The sequence below is a fragment of the Carettochelys insculpta genome, chromosome 11, assembly GCF_033958435.1.
Source record: "Carettochelys insculpta isolate YL-2023 chromosome 11, ASM3395843v1, whole genome shotgun sequence".
Classification (NCBI taxonomy): domain Eukaryota; kingdom Metazoa; phylum Chordata; order Testudines; family Carettochelyidae; genus Carettochelys; species Carettochelys insculpta.
Genome location: NC_134147.1, coordinates 32,177,568 through 32,192,013, shown reverse-complemented (window position 1 = coordinate 32,192,013; position 14,446 = coordinate 32,177,568). Strand labels below are relative to the sequence as shown.

The window sequence follows — 14,446 nt, the reverse complement described above, 5'->3', positions numbered from 1 at the left end:
TCTCTTGTCGACTCTGGTGCGCCAGCAGAATGATGGAAAAATGGAAGTTGACAAGAGATCCGTCGACCCCCTGATATACAGAATCCATTGTAATTAAATCTAAGCTATGTTGATTTATGCTACTAATTTAACTAATTGCAAAGCTTAGATTGGCCTGTCCTTGTAGTGTAGATCTGTCTTTATACTAGCTTGTCCCCCTCAGTGTTCTTTTACACAATAAAGGAACGCACGGATCCATTGCATCCCATATTAAACCATTCCGAATGATACAGAAAATAGACAAGAGACTGTTGCATTTACCAACAGGAGAGGATAAATGGCATCATACAACATTTACAGGTAATGTTATACAACACAATCGACAGTTAATCATACTGTAATTACTAGCTCTCAGAAAAAGAACACTGCAGACTGTATGGTAAAGATAAGTTTTATCATTTTGTTCTTTAAGTCAAGCATTTACCTGTATTTCAGTTTCAGTTGGGACTGGAAAGAGGATTCAGTAATAATGGATAGCTTCTATTTCATTGCTATATTGGGTAGACAAGATGGCTGAGGTAAAATCTTGAACCAACTTCTGTTGGTGAAAGAGCTCCTCCTCAGATCTCAGGTGGTTCAATAAAAGGTAAAAGGCAGGTACCTTACCTATTTTGTCTTTCTAATATAATGAGACCAACATGGCTACAATGTTACTGCAAACAACATTGTTGCTTTGGTCAGTTATATAACCAAACTGATCTACGGGGGCATGGTAGCCAAACCAAACTTAAGTGGAGCCAAGGAAGCTACTTTGTTACATGACTAAAAGATTATTATTATTTACTGCTCAAATTGATTTCTTCCACGATGTCCCAAAAGAATTTAAAACCACCTCTCAATGCCCCATGTGGCTACTTCATGTCTGTCCTCTGTCAGTGTTTTGTTCTGTGTAAATTCATTAATTATTAGCGGAGGTCACCAGAATGGGTGCAAACATATAAAAATACTCAAAATGTTAAAGGACTAGAAACACAACAGATGCAGGCAAGCAAGGGAAGTTAGCTACCCATACAATCTTACAAAAAAATAAATGAGCCTCATAACAGAAGCATTTTTATCTAATTTTATTACAAAGAGACATTGGCAGGCAGGCAGTATCACAATTTACAATAAAAGTAATCTGCCATGGAAACATAAATTGGAAAAACATATAAAAAGACTAACCAGCAGATTTCATCTTTTAATTATTTTATGTCTACCTTACCATATTGTTGGATTTGACTTTGCTCTAATTTAATTTTTTCTATTTTCCATCTTGTATGTAAAAGACATAAGGTAATTTTGATGTTCAAGAAACAGAGTGTACTGAATAGATCTCTGGAACACAAGCTTCAATTATTCACATGATTTTGCTAGAATATCCTGAATTTTGCCATGTATTTAGCTTTCACACAATACTAGGTTTAACACATTTCATGGTGACTGCATCCAAAACTGGCTGCAGGATATACAGAAATAACCAAGTGTATCAGTGATATCCACTGCAGAAGGACCATACATCATGAACAACTCCAACTCAACTCCATCAAGACATTCTGGTGTGCATCAAGATTTTTTTTTTTTTTGGTTTGCATCCTCATATGTTGAATTTTGCAAACACACAACTCTAAACACAAGTTGGCAATTCTAGAAACAATTGCCTATTGTGCCACTATTAACAAACTAAAGATAGGCACTACTTCAATTCATCTATAATTCTCATAACATTTCAGTGAAGTCAGAGCCTCATTAGCAGAACTAGTAACATTAACAATCAATGCAAAGGCCCAGATGTCGTTACTCAAGTACCATTAAAATTTAACCACAGAGATAGGTTTGAAAACATTGTTAAATATGTCATAGTACATTACATTTTTCTTGAGGCAGTTGTCCATGCCTAGCAATGGCGTAAAACAATGTATTTTTAACTACATATGTTACTAACCCCACCACACCGTAAATCTATAGCAATCAGAAGCAAGGACCCGGTACTGTAAACCCATTGGAGTGGGGGTGGGGGTGCATCCTCTGCTAATGTAAACTGTCAGACCTCCATTAAAGTCAAGAGACGTTACCTTATATTTTGTATCTTTCTTTACACAGTTGTGTAGGTTTTAAATCCTGCTTCTGTTAATTGTCACAACTAGCAATATAACTTAATAATATCTTGTCCCAAAGGGATTGTTTGAATTGACTAATGTAACATCCAATCTCTTATTTCTTATCTGTGCTATAACAGTTTACACTTGCTGCACACATGCCCATCAGACCAGGTACACTGCTTACTACCATGGGTTGAATGGGTTCTACTATTAGGTAGAAGCAGATGTAATCTCAGACCCTAAAACTGTAATGCATCATAAAAATACATATAAATTTCAATGATTGAAGTCCTTAAGTGCTCTTTGTACGTTGGAAAATAATAGGGAAACTGTTTGGAAACATTATAAAGCATACAGATGACTGCATAGATTTAGAAGTCAGATGACCATATTGCTAGTTCTTCTTCCGCTTACTCCTGGGAAGCACCTCACCACTTCCTGCTGTTTTGGGGCGACGTGATTTTCGTTTACCAACTTTCACATCTGGAAGGCTGCTGCAAAAGAAGAGAGAAAATGAAATGCATTTTGTAATCTGTTGTAAATGTAACTAAAAACTGAGTGTTTCTACTAAGAACTATAAGCACCTGTCACACATCCTTGCTCTGTATTCTTTGGGAGGATAAAACATAATGCTGCTTTAATTTATTTTATCTGCTTCTTACGCGTCAGTTCATAAAAGTAAAGTGGAAAATAAAGCTCTTGGTATCGGATTCCTCCTACAAATACCACCAATCCAAAAGAACAGTTGTCAATATAGATGATCTCTTCTGCATGTAAATTGGCAACTCTCAACCAGCCAGTGACTATAAACATTTATTACCATGGAGAAAACCACAAACTCTTAAAATGTGGAATAACTGTTCTTCAAAAACACTTCCATGAACTCCAGTGTGGTAAGCCTCTTTCCAATATCATGTTTCATGCAAAGTATCACTTCTCTTGGCTACACAGACACTCAACATAAAAGTAACAAGCTGGATTGTACAGAATTGAAGAGTAAACAGTAGCTCCTCTGTTTAAACCTTGAAAGAATACTTCCCTTGGTCTCTAAAAATTGTTCTCTAATTAGTAGCATATGGTGGCTTCTTTACCTCTCATAACTTTTCTTAACATAAGACGACATCAAAACTTTGGGATCACAGCCACCAAATGTGGTAAACCCCAATCTATGAGACTGAGGCTGTTTCTACACTCTCACTCTCCTGTCAGAGGTGGCATGGTAATGAAGCAATTCAAAGCAGACTCATGAGGCACTTGTGTGTATATTTGGCACCTCATTAGCATAATAACAGCCGTGTGAATTTCAAAGTACAGACTTTGAATTGCAGATTGACAATGTAGATGGGAGCAGCTTCAAAATAAGCACCCCACTTCGACATTCCCTTATGCCTATAAAACTAGATTGGAGAAAGGGAATGTCAAAGTGGGGTGCATATTTCAAAGTTCCCCCTACCTTCGCTGTCAATCTGCAATTCGAAGTCTGCACTTTGAAATTTGGGTGGCTGCCATTATGCTAATGAGGTACTGAATATGCACATTAGCACCTCACTAGCCTGCTTCAAATTGCCTCATTACAATGGAACCTCCGATAGGAGGGTGAGAGTGTAGAAGCAGCCTCTAGCACTTAGGTCCACTAAGCCTGAGAGAATTTGAACGTGACTCTATTATATGAGAGCCCAATACTTCCCAAAGCAAAACAAAAAAAAGACCATTTCATGAAAAGTAGCAATCGCACAGCTCCCTAGAGCTCTGACCCAAAAAAGGTACGGAAGTGTATGCCTAATCTGAAGTACATAGAACCCCATTGAAGTCAGTAGGCCAGTTCCTAAACTAGTGCAAATGGACATAGCTAATATTCAGCAGCTGAGGATCTGGCCCTCATGTTACAGTAAAATATGTGGGCTTAAATGCCAAATGGGACTGGTGTTAGAATGCTCAGTACCCTCCAGGATCAAGTCCTTACATTTGTGAATCACTTAGTGTCTTTTCCTCACTTTTCCTACCAATAAGGTGGAAATAATACTTCACAGAAGTGTTGCAAAAATTTATTAGTTCTATTTTAGGTATTTCCAAGGCTCTTCTCTCTATAATACCTTGTCTAAAAGGGGAGATTTGTGCACAGTAAGTTGAAGTCTGAATTAATGGCACATTAGCGCCTTCACACTCACTTCCCATATAAACACTCTTATTGCACTTTAAGAATGCCTGTAAGTGATTTAGCCTAGTACATGTCCAAACTGCAATAAGCTAATGTGCGCAAAGCCACTCACTGTGCAGTATAAGTGTCCACACAGGGAGTTAGTGAGAAGTAGCTAGTGCACACTAGACCCTGCAGAATTTTTCCTTGCATAGATAAGCCCTGAATAGTGTTATTATTTGAGTTATATATGGCAGGAAGAAAAATAAAACTTTGGAGGTTTGACAGACCAAAATAAATAAATATATATATCTTTAATTTAGTAATATAATTCTGAGGACAGTCTACTGTTTTCTATGTACATTTTATCAGTACCTTATCAAATTATTTTAACTTGCTTAACTGAGAAAATTAACCCTTTTAAACATGATTTCTATGGTCTTTATAACACAAGTACATCAATACCCAAGTTTATGCCATTTATTTTACACACTGACATATTTGCTTAACGTTAATTAATACTGTTAAAAAAGGTAGGAAAATATATTACAAGTCAAAAGATGCAACTATTATTAAATTATTACCTAGCCTCCTTCATATGTATGTGGCTGCTGTTATTCTTCCAATATTTGGTAACACCAAGAAAGTGCCTGATGGATGCGTTTCCAAGAAGCAATAAATATCTAATTTCAGCTGAGGCAGGGCCTTGTGAGGTAAAATAAGTCAGCTGACCTGGAAAACAGACTCCAGTTTAAGGTTTTAAAGAACTTTTCTAAACCATATCTGCATATGAGCTCTTCCTTCTGTGGAATTTTCCTTTGTAAACCCTGCTTAATTTATCTCATTCCATGTTAACAAAATTACTTTGTACTGCTGATTAAAAATGAACATCATGCTTCAGTCTTAGCACTATAATCTTTTTATTTGCAAGCCACAGAAAATGTTTACTGATGCTAACAGGCTAGAGATTTTTTTTTACTCTTTTTTTGGGGGGTGGGGGGGGGGGGATAAATAGTAGTTAAAATAAGGGAATTTAACATTTACTGAGAATCCAGCACTACAATGATACAGAAAGCATCTAAACGCAGCACATGAAAGTTACTTATTGTATAATTTAATCCATATATTTTTAAAGAAGTATTTAATAAAAGACAATATAAATATTGCTGTTCACTCATTCTTTTAGCAATACACGACATTTGGGAGTTTGGGGGAGGAAGAAAGAGAGGTGATGACATTGGTAACTAAACAATTTCTCCTCCAAAATGGGGGTTGGGGTGAGGTGGATGGGCATTTTCTCAGAACTGCAACCACTCATGTTCTCTTGGTAATGCTCAGGGTATGTCTACACTTACCAGGAGATCAACCCACTCAGGGTCGATCTTCTGGGGTTCGATTTCATGCACCTAGTGGAGACGTGCAAAATGGAGCTACCAGGGCTCAACAGTCGACCCCTGTACTCCTCATTGTAGCAAAGAGTAAGGGAGGCTAATGGGAGTTTCTTCCATCGACTTCCCTCTGTGAGAACAGCCAGATAAGTCAATCCTAAATACATCAATTCCAGCTATGCAATTGTCTAGCTGGTACTGTGTATCTAGGATCAACTTTCAGGTCTAGTGTAGATCTGGCCTCACTTCTTTTAGCATACCCAGGGCAACACACATTTTTATTGGTTTAAGTGACTACAGCCACTGATGGCTGATCTGCACTATTGGCTTAGGTATCGAGCTTTAGGTCAAATGTGTAATGAGGGCATCTACACTGCCACTGACATAAAGGTCTTTTGAAATCAACTCTTGTACTCCACCTCAAAGAGTGGAGTAAAGTCTAAGGTAATATTCCTGCCTCAAATTGAGGGTACCATATAGTGCAATTTAGAGTTGCTGGCCTCCAAGTTGTGATCTAGAGTGCTCTGTTGTGAATGCTCTGGAGAGTGCTTTGAAACATGATACTCTTCAGACAAGTGAGCAGGAAAAGTCCTGGGAAACTTTAGAATGTTGATTTCCCATTGGGGCAGCGTGGAGAGTTCACCAGCACACCCGAGCAAGGATGCCCAGGGTCACAAATGCCCCCAGCCTGGAATGTTCAAGAGACAGTGGATCTGCCTGCTGGAGTAAGGAGGAAGAGTTTGTGCAGGCAGAACTCTGAACCTGCAAAAGAAATCTTGATACCTATGCCAAAGCCACATAGGGCCTGGTGGATAAGGGCTATACCAAGGACACACAGCAAGGCCACATGAAAATAAAGGAGCTTAGATAAGCATACTACAGGGCAAGGCTGGTTCTGAGCCACAGACATGGGATCCTGATGACATGCACCCATAGTGACCTACAATAATACTTTCATCCCATGACGCACTGGGACCCTCGCCCAGAATTCCAATCTGTTGCAGGAAATGTGTAATATCTACCCCCAGTGCATCATTGCTAGAGTCAATGCAACCCCTGGCAGTAAGAATGTCCTTCATTGACCACTGACATCTTGTGGGGACTTGCAAAAACTGCGTAAGTTAATTCGGATGCTCAAAGTCGAATTAAGTTATATCGACCTAATTTTGTAGTGTTGATATGCCTTGAGTTTTGAAAATAAATGAGGAATGGGATCAGAGTGAGGAAATGATCAGCAGGAAACACCAAGATTTAGCATAGGTGTTCCAACTACATGACACAGCTGAATACACAATGGTGGGGGTGGTTGTGTGGGAGGAACCGAGTAATTTGGGCTTTCATTCCCAATTTAAACACCCACATGCACACACAGTCATTTTATTAGCTAGTAGTATTACAATATCAGAGTAAGAATAAATTGAAGCCCTTTTCCACAAAGAAAGATAGTTGCTTAGGAAGCTAGCAGGCAAAGTTACAGAGGGTATGTTGTTTAGACATCTGTAATTTGGGGATGTAACATTTAAAAGGCAGGCAGATTGGGAATTTGTACTTCATTTAATGACATACTGTCTCAACAGGAGGTAAGAATATTTTGTCAATGGATTTAAAAAATAAGATTCAGCGACTGTTTGTGCAAAAGGGAAAGGATACTACAGAAAGAACAGCAACACTGACTCCACCTAAGCACTCCCTGGACCAGCAAGCTGCAAACCTAAATTCTTCACGAATCTGACTTCTGCATGTGTGAAGGAAAGGGAGGGAATCGAAACAGTGGCTAGATTTCCCTCTTCCAGACTGCCCGAAATTCAGTCTGGCTTCTTTTGATCCCCAGCCCATGTTAGCAGAAGGGAACATATTAGCTGTAACCAGATTAAAAACAGTACATTTAAAAATTAACAAAATAGGATACACAGACACCCCACCTCCTTTGCTGTTACAGATCACAGTCCTGGCATCATTTAAATTCAGTGCAAGCAGCGTGAAATATCTCATTACTCTAACACACTGCTAAAGGCAGTTCCACATTGAACTGAAACACATAAGCCAACTTATGGAAGTATTCATAACAGATCTAGGTTGTTGCAGCTTCTTTATAATGTTGCCAAATTCCAAAATGTCATTTTTGAACATCAGCATCAGAGTTATTTTTCACTTTTTCATAAGACATAACATGCAGAAATGGTTTATTTTGTATCTATTAACTGGAATCTTACAAATTAACCAGTTTCAAAGAGCTCTCTGTACAAGTGACATACCTGCAAAGGGAAGGGATATAAAATTTCATGCTTCAAGCATTACCCAATCTCTAATTGCTGGGAGTTGGGAGGGTGGAGGAGAATTCTTTTAGGAGCATATTAACCAATAACTATCCAGGGTATGTGCCTTTCTCCACAGCAGTTACTACTAGCCACTGTCAGAGAAAATACTAAGCTGGATGGACACATGGGTCTGATTCTACGTGGCATATCATAACCACACTAGCATTTTCCCAGTCCTACCTCTGTTCTCATACAGGTAAGAGCTTATCTGACCTGCAATAATTTTAAGAACCTCTTTGCCATGGCTCATAACCTCCAGCAGTGGCATCTCCATCTATGGAAGCCCTCTCTCTACTGGAAAGATCATTCAGTGTTTACTTGTGCCTTTGGAGCAACACAAAGCTTTCCTAATGTCAGAGAAGACCTGGTTTATAGACTTAAATCCTTAATTTATCCACAGGCCAGGTACAGCATGAGCAATGGAAACACAAGATTCATCACCTTACAAAGCTCTTCACTCTCTTTTAGAGGAATCGTCTCTGCAATAGGATGGGGAAAGAGATTGCTGCCCATGGCCTAGGAAGGTGTGTCAGCAAGGATGTCTACTGATACTGCAGTTTTGGAATACAGCTGTCTCTCAAATCAGAAACTTAACTGTGGGTACTAGTTCATTTTACATAAGCCCCCATAGCGTGTTCAGACAACAGTGATGTCTGGTCCCTCTGGACCAGGGACAGATTCCATCCAGTGACTAGAGATTATAGAGTCTCTAGAGCCAAATACCAATGACCTGTATATTGATGTCCTTCCCTCTCAAAAATGGATTAGTATCAGAAGTGAGGCAACATAGTAGGTAATTATAAAATGGGAACACAATTAGTATTTCAAAATTAACACTGAGGATCAACAAGAAGCTATTTTGTCCATTTTCATTTTATACGGCTTAAGTCAACGTATCTTACTGTTTTAGATTTCACTGGCCCACATGGATGGAATCAAATAAATGAAAGCCCAAAAAGACCCAGAAGGTCATCTAGAGCAGGCTATTTCCAAACTTTGATTCAAGGACCATGGATGCTATGCAAAGTACATGGAGCTGGTTTCACACGCTTTTTTTTTTCAGATACTAATTATACGACATATGTTACATACTTTTGGAATATTACTTTTCCTGTAAACAAATGCCATAGTTGCCACAAGATGTTATTTGATTGTAAAGAAGAAGAAGGTGGACATGCTCTATGGAGAAGTTTAGGAACAATTCTCTTCCCAATGCAGGTTTGTTTCTTGAAGTACTTTTATGAGTACTGTGCTGGGTCTAGACTGAAGTTATTTCCTCAGCTGAGACAGACTGATAGAACTGGTGTGCAGTCTTTTTTGATATTTACCCTATTACTGCTATCAATACCCTGCTTTTGCACTATCCACAGTAATCCAAATAATTTTGTATCTACACTATTCACATGCTATTTTGAAATAAATTCAAAATAGCGGGTGCATTTTTTGAATTTTGTAAACCTCATTGTAAGAGAAAAGATGCCTATTTTGAAATCGCTTTTTCAAAATAGGCACTGTTAAGAACCAAATAGCACTATTTTGAAATAAGCCATAATGGCATCCAATGGCACTATTTTGAAACAGGCACTGTGTATCCAGACATGCTGTTTCAAAATGCATTCTTATGTGTAGCTGTGTTATTTTTAAACAAGCTATTTAGAGTAGCTACTCTGGAATGAATTATTTTTAAATAATGCCAATGTGTAGACATAGCCCTGTGGACCAATGCATCAATCTATAATGGATTTTGCCTTCCATAAATTTGGAAAGACTGGCTACCAATGCATCACATAAATTCAAGACATGCGATTCTCTGCTCTCATTCCTTTTGTTCTGTTTAATAGCAATTTGTGCTTAATTATTTATTTAAATATCCATGATATTGTAAATTATTCCCCACTAACTAGCCCTTCAGCTTAGTGTGAAAAGTAAAAGCCTGCTCCCTCTCTAGTGCTATCTCTTTCAAAAAACTCATTGGAAAACAATTTGTTTACTTGGCTTTAAAAACATTTTTGGAGTACTAAATTTATTTGCATTTGAATGAACATTACATACAATCCTGCCCCCTCTATCCATATATTTAAGCCAATTCAAAAATATTTTTCTAAAGCCATCCAAAGAGTAATTTCTTTCATCTTGTGCTACACTACTTATATACAATTTTGTTTATAAATAGCATACTTTAAAATTAACTTAATATTGCTTTTGCTGTCAGTGGCAACATTAAATTAATTATAAATTTATTTTGCAGAAAACCCCTTGGAGTATTTTGGCAAAACATTTGTAAAATATTAAACCACAAAATAAGGGTTCACAGTCAAATAAAGTTTTGTTCAAAATGTAGGGTTTAGAACAGAAAAATATTATTCAAAAAAGATTATATAAATCAGGGCCCCATACAAGTTCCTTTATTCAATTTTATTTAAGAAGCAAATATCTATTACAATATTTGCAATTCAAATATAGCAGAATTTAATTTATGCGTGAAAACCAGTGAAATTCCCTAGGAAAGAAACATTAACCAAGTTTATTTTTTTGTTCTGCAAACTATGTGGTGATCTTTATCAACTGACAAAGTAATGAAGCACTCAAACCAAAGTACTTCTGTATATATAGGCTACGTCTACACTGGCGAGTCTTTTTTGAAAAATCCTGTGGAGCATCTACACACAAAATGCATTCCTTCAATATTAAATTGGAAGAACGCAGAACTTCCTCCACCTGCTCTCTTCCTCTCCCAGTTGAGGAAGAGTACCTTTTTCTGAAAGAATCTTTCAGAAAAAAAAAATGTGTGTGGATGCCCATGAGACTTTTCAATCCCTGGCCCATTCTTTCGAAAGAGTGGAGGCTGTGTGGATGCCCTCTATTGAAAGAGTGGATTGATTTTTTCAATCTGTTTTTTGTGTATGGACACGTTCTATCAAAAGAAATTTTTTCAGATGAGATCTTGCAGAAGAACTTAGTATAGACATAGCCATACAGAAAGCAACAGCATGAGGCCTCAATTCAGGAAGTATACTTAATTTTACAAACATGACCATGTTTCAAAGAAGGGAAGCTCACACTTAACATGTGCAGGCATGTGACTTTCTGAATAAGAAACACTGAAACTTCACAATCACCACTGAACTGGAACAGGTGTGTGCTACACAAACTTTTTCCAGCTACTAATTGATTGAAAACAACCCAAGTCCCACTCAGCAAACATTCATTCACATGGCCTTTGCCTTCAGTGGGGCTGTTCATTTCAGTTAGCGTTTTGCAGGATTAGGACAAAAATATGGGGCTCTGGGATCTCAGCTTTTTTTTTTTTTTTTTTTTTTTTTGTGAAATAGCTGTGTGGCTAGATTATTACCACACAGTACAGTAGACCCCTGAGATACACACATTTCAGTTGCACAAATCTCGGACTAACGTGATTCTGAGTGCCGGGGAGCTGACGACTGGCTGCACACTGCCTGCCACTCAGGGGAGCTGGGAAACTGACCAGTGCAGCAGCGCTGTTCAGTTTTGCGACTCCTGCGAGTGGTGGGCAGCCAGGAGCCAGGCACCAGCTCCCAGCCACTCCCAGGAGTGGGAAAACACACCAACACTGCTGCGCTGGTCAGTTTGCTGGCTCCCCCAAGTGATGCAAAATTTACTTACACAGCATTGTGCAAGAATGCAACCTCCGCGGAAGTCGGGAGTCTACTATATTAAAAAATATACCATACCCTGGAAAGATGTACTAGAACTGTTAAAAATATTACAAGTCAGGCAGTAAGACATATGCATAGCTGTCTTGGAATATGCAACATTACTCACATGCTGGACGCTTAATTCAGCCACTGCAAAACATCTCATTTTTATAATGCTTAAATCAGGAAACAATTTAAAAAAAAATCAAATTACTTAAGAACCAACTATTCAGGAGTAATACTTGAAGTCAGACAGAAACTAGAATTTGAAACCAAAATTTTAGATTGTGATCCCTTGTACCAAATACCCAATGATGAACATTGCCCGTGGTCTGGCAGAGACAGAGCACAGTCACACTGACCCACAGTGAATACCATATTTACACAGATACATTTAAGGATGGAACAATTTTCTCTGTAACAACTTTTTATTATCAACCAGAATTTATAAATTGTAGACACATCCTTTAAATCATCACACTGCTTCACTGCCAGAGCAGAAATTAGATAATTTGCCAGTACTACAGAATTCATTAGTACAGAACATTTATATTATGCATGCCACAAAATGTGAAACGCAAGACTGATGAGATTTTAATGTATTTGAAATAAAAAATTCAGTGTAAATGAATATATTTATTACGTGGTACACATTAGTGCTCATGATGTCTTTAAAATGAACAGACATTGCAGAAACCCAAACATTTAATTCTATCGTGGCTTTTTATAAAAAAAAATCTTATTTTCTTCATATATTAACGATACTAATTAGCATTGAAAACTCTTTACTGCCTATTAAACGGATAGTGATGGTAACAGCACACATACTTAAACTGTGCTTGTGAAGAAATCCTTCCATTCACTTCAAACCAAAAAGTAGAAACATGAACTGAGCTCTTGCAGCATTTCACTATTCTCAACCAGCACTCAGAGGTGTTTTGGCATCTTACAATTTACTTAAAACCAGATTATTTTAATTCTGAAAGTCAAGACCAGTTTGACAAGGCACAGCATGTCTGCAAAATGAACTTGTTAGTTTATGCTCAATTTTTATCCTGTGGGCTACTAGCGATGGTCCAGTAGGTTAATGCACTAGCTTCTAACCCTCTGCCATCCTAGGTTCAAAGAGTTTAGCTATACGAATAATTTCACCAAGTTGAGAATGGCTCAATACACATTTATACTCGTTAGCAACCAGCACACAAATGACAGTTTTTGTAAGATCACATGTTCCAGTTCAGGAAAGCTTCCCCATTCGGGTCAGTAGCAACACACATGTGCACCCGAAGTCAATGGGAGCTGAGCAAAAGCTGCAGTGTTTTATACATATCTCATAGACCTGGAAGGGACTTCAAGAGGTCATCAAGTCCAGTTACCTGACCTCTCAACAGGGCCAGGCACCATCCCTGAGCAATTTTTTTTTCCCCTCAAATCTATTTGCCCCAGACCCTTAAACGGCCTGTTCAAGAACTGAACTCTCAATCCAGGATTTACAAGGCCAAAGCTCAAACCACGGAGCTACTCCTAAAGCAAGGCAAACGTAGGAGTAATGCAAAGTCCTGCTCCTGCAAAGACTTCCACATATGCTAACATTATGCACTGTGAGTAGTAACATTAAAAATCAATGAAATTATTCAGAGTACATAAAACAACACACATGCATAAATATTGGGTAGGATCACAGCCTAATTTGGTTATGAAGTAAACTGATTAAAAAAAAAGTGTGCAAGGTAAAACTTGAATGGATGCCTGTCCCCCACTTTCCTCAATACTAAAATTTATCATTTAAAAATTAAATCATATTCAAGGTCACTGAGTAAAAACAGATTTAAACATAAATAGCTGAGGCTGCTGAGCAAGTTTATAAGTAGTAGTTCATTCCAAGTATACATTTCCATTGCATTACTCTTTCCATTTGTGGTACGCTTGCCAAGGCTTCTAACAGTTATATGTTCATGAAATGACTCTAACATTGCCAGCATTAGAAGTTACTTACTCTACAGTTCACGGCAGTTCTGTGAAATGTGTTGTGTGCACAGATTCCACTGTTGGCACCCAAGTGCACCGCCCCCCACACAGACAAAAGGGCAGTTCCATTGTAATAGCAGTGTCCACTGGGGCAACTCTCAATCACATTTTCTGTAGCAGAGGAACTAAGGGACAGGGTATCGTCCACCGATGACCAGTTCCTTTGCCAATAAAAATCCCAGCCATAGGACTCTGAGAAGCATGGACAGAGGATAGGATGTGGAATCTGTGTAGATCACACATCTAGAACTACTATTAGTCTTGGCTAAGAAAGTATATTTCCTTCGAGTGACTGTCCACACAGGTTGTATTCCTTGTGATCAGCACGTAGTCCTTTTGAAAGCTGGGAGGCAAGTGAGTGACTATCTACTTGAAGTGTGATTACAGGAAAACCCCCTGAAATCTGTATCCACCCTGGAGGCATCTACCAAGGAGTAACAGAAAGTAAAGGTGTGGGCTGAAGCATAGGGAGAGTGAGCCCTAGCTGTACTGGTAAATCTTTATTAGCTAAAGTAACAGTCTGAGATCCATTTGGATCATCCGTGATTATACTTATTAACCCTCTCAGCAAATGCCCCAAAGATTGGGCATGCAGCTGTATGGTTTGGATCTAGCCAAATAAATCTCTAACAATATCTAGCATATGAAATTTCTCTTCATCTAGGGAAGAACAGTGTTTGAGAAAGAAATCGAAATGGTGAGTGTGCTGGCTGACGTGAAAGTCCTATTTCAGCATAGGCTGAGAGTTGGTTCTAAACCTGTGGGGGATTCTCCCATAGGT

The 14,446-nt window shown here is 38.3% G+C and overlaps 1 protein-coding gene across 2 annotated transcripts in view; it reads right to left on the bottom strand.

Annotated features, from left to right (window-relative positions):
- Window positions 1-1,095: 1,095 nt before the first annotated feature.
- Window positions 1,096-14,446, bottom strand: part of RAD18 (RAD18 E3 ubiquitin protein ligase) — a 106,261-nt gene continuing 92,910 nt past the window's right edge. For both annotated transcript variants that reach the window (XM_075005441.1, XM_075005442.1), the window contains one exon: window positions 1,096-2,614. In XM_075005441.1, the coding sequence (XP_074861542.1) occupies window positions 2,515-2,614 (100 nt within the window). In that variant the 3' untranslated portion in view covers window positions 1,096-2,514. The remainder of the gene's footprint in view (window positions 2,615-14,446) is intronic.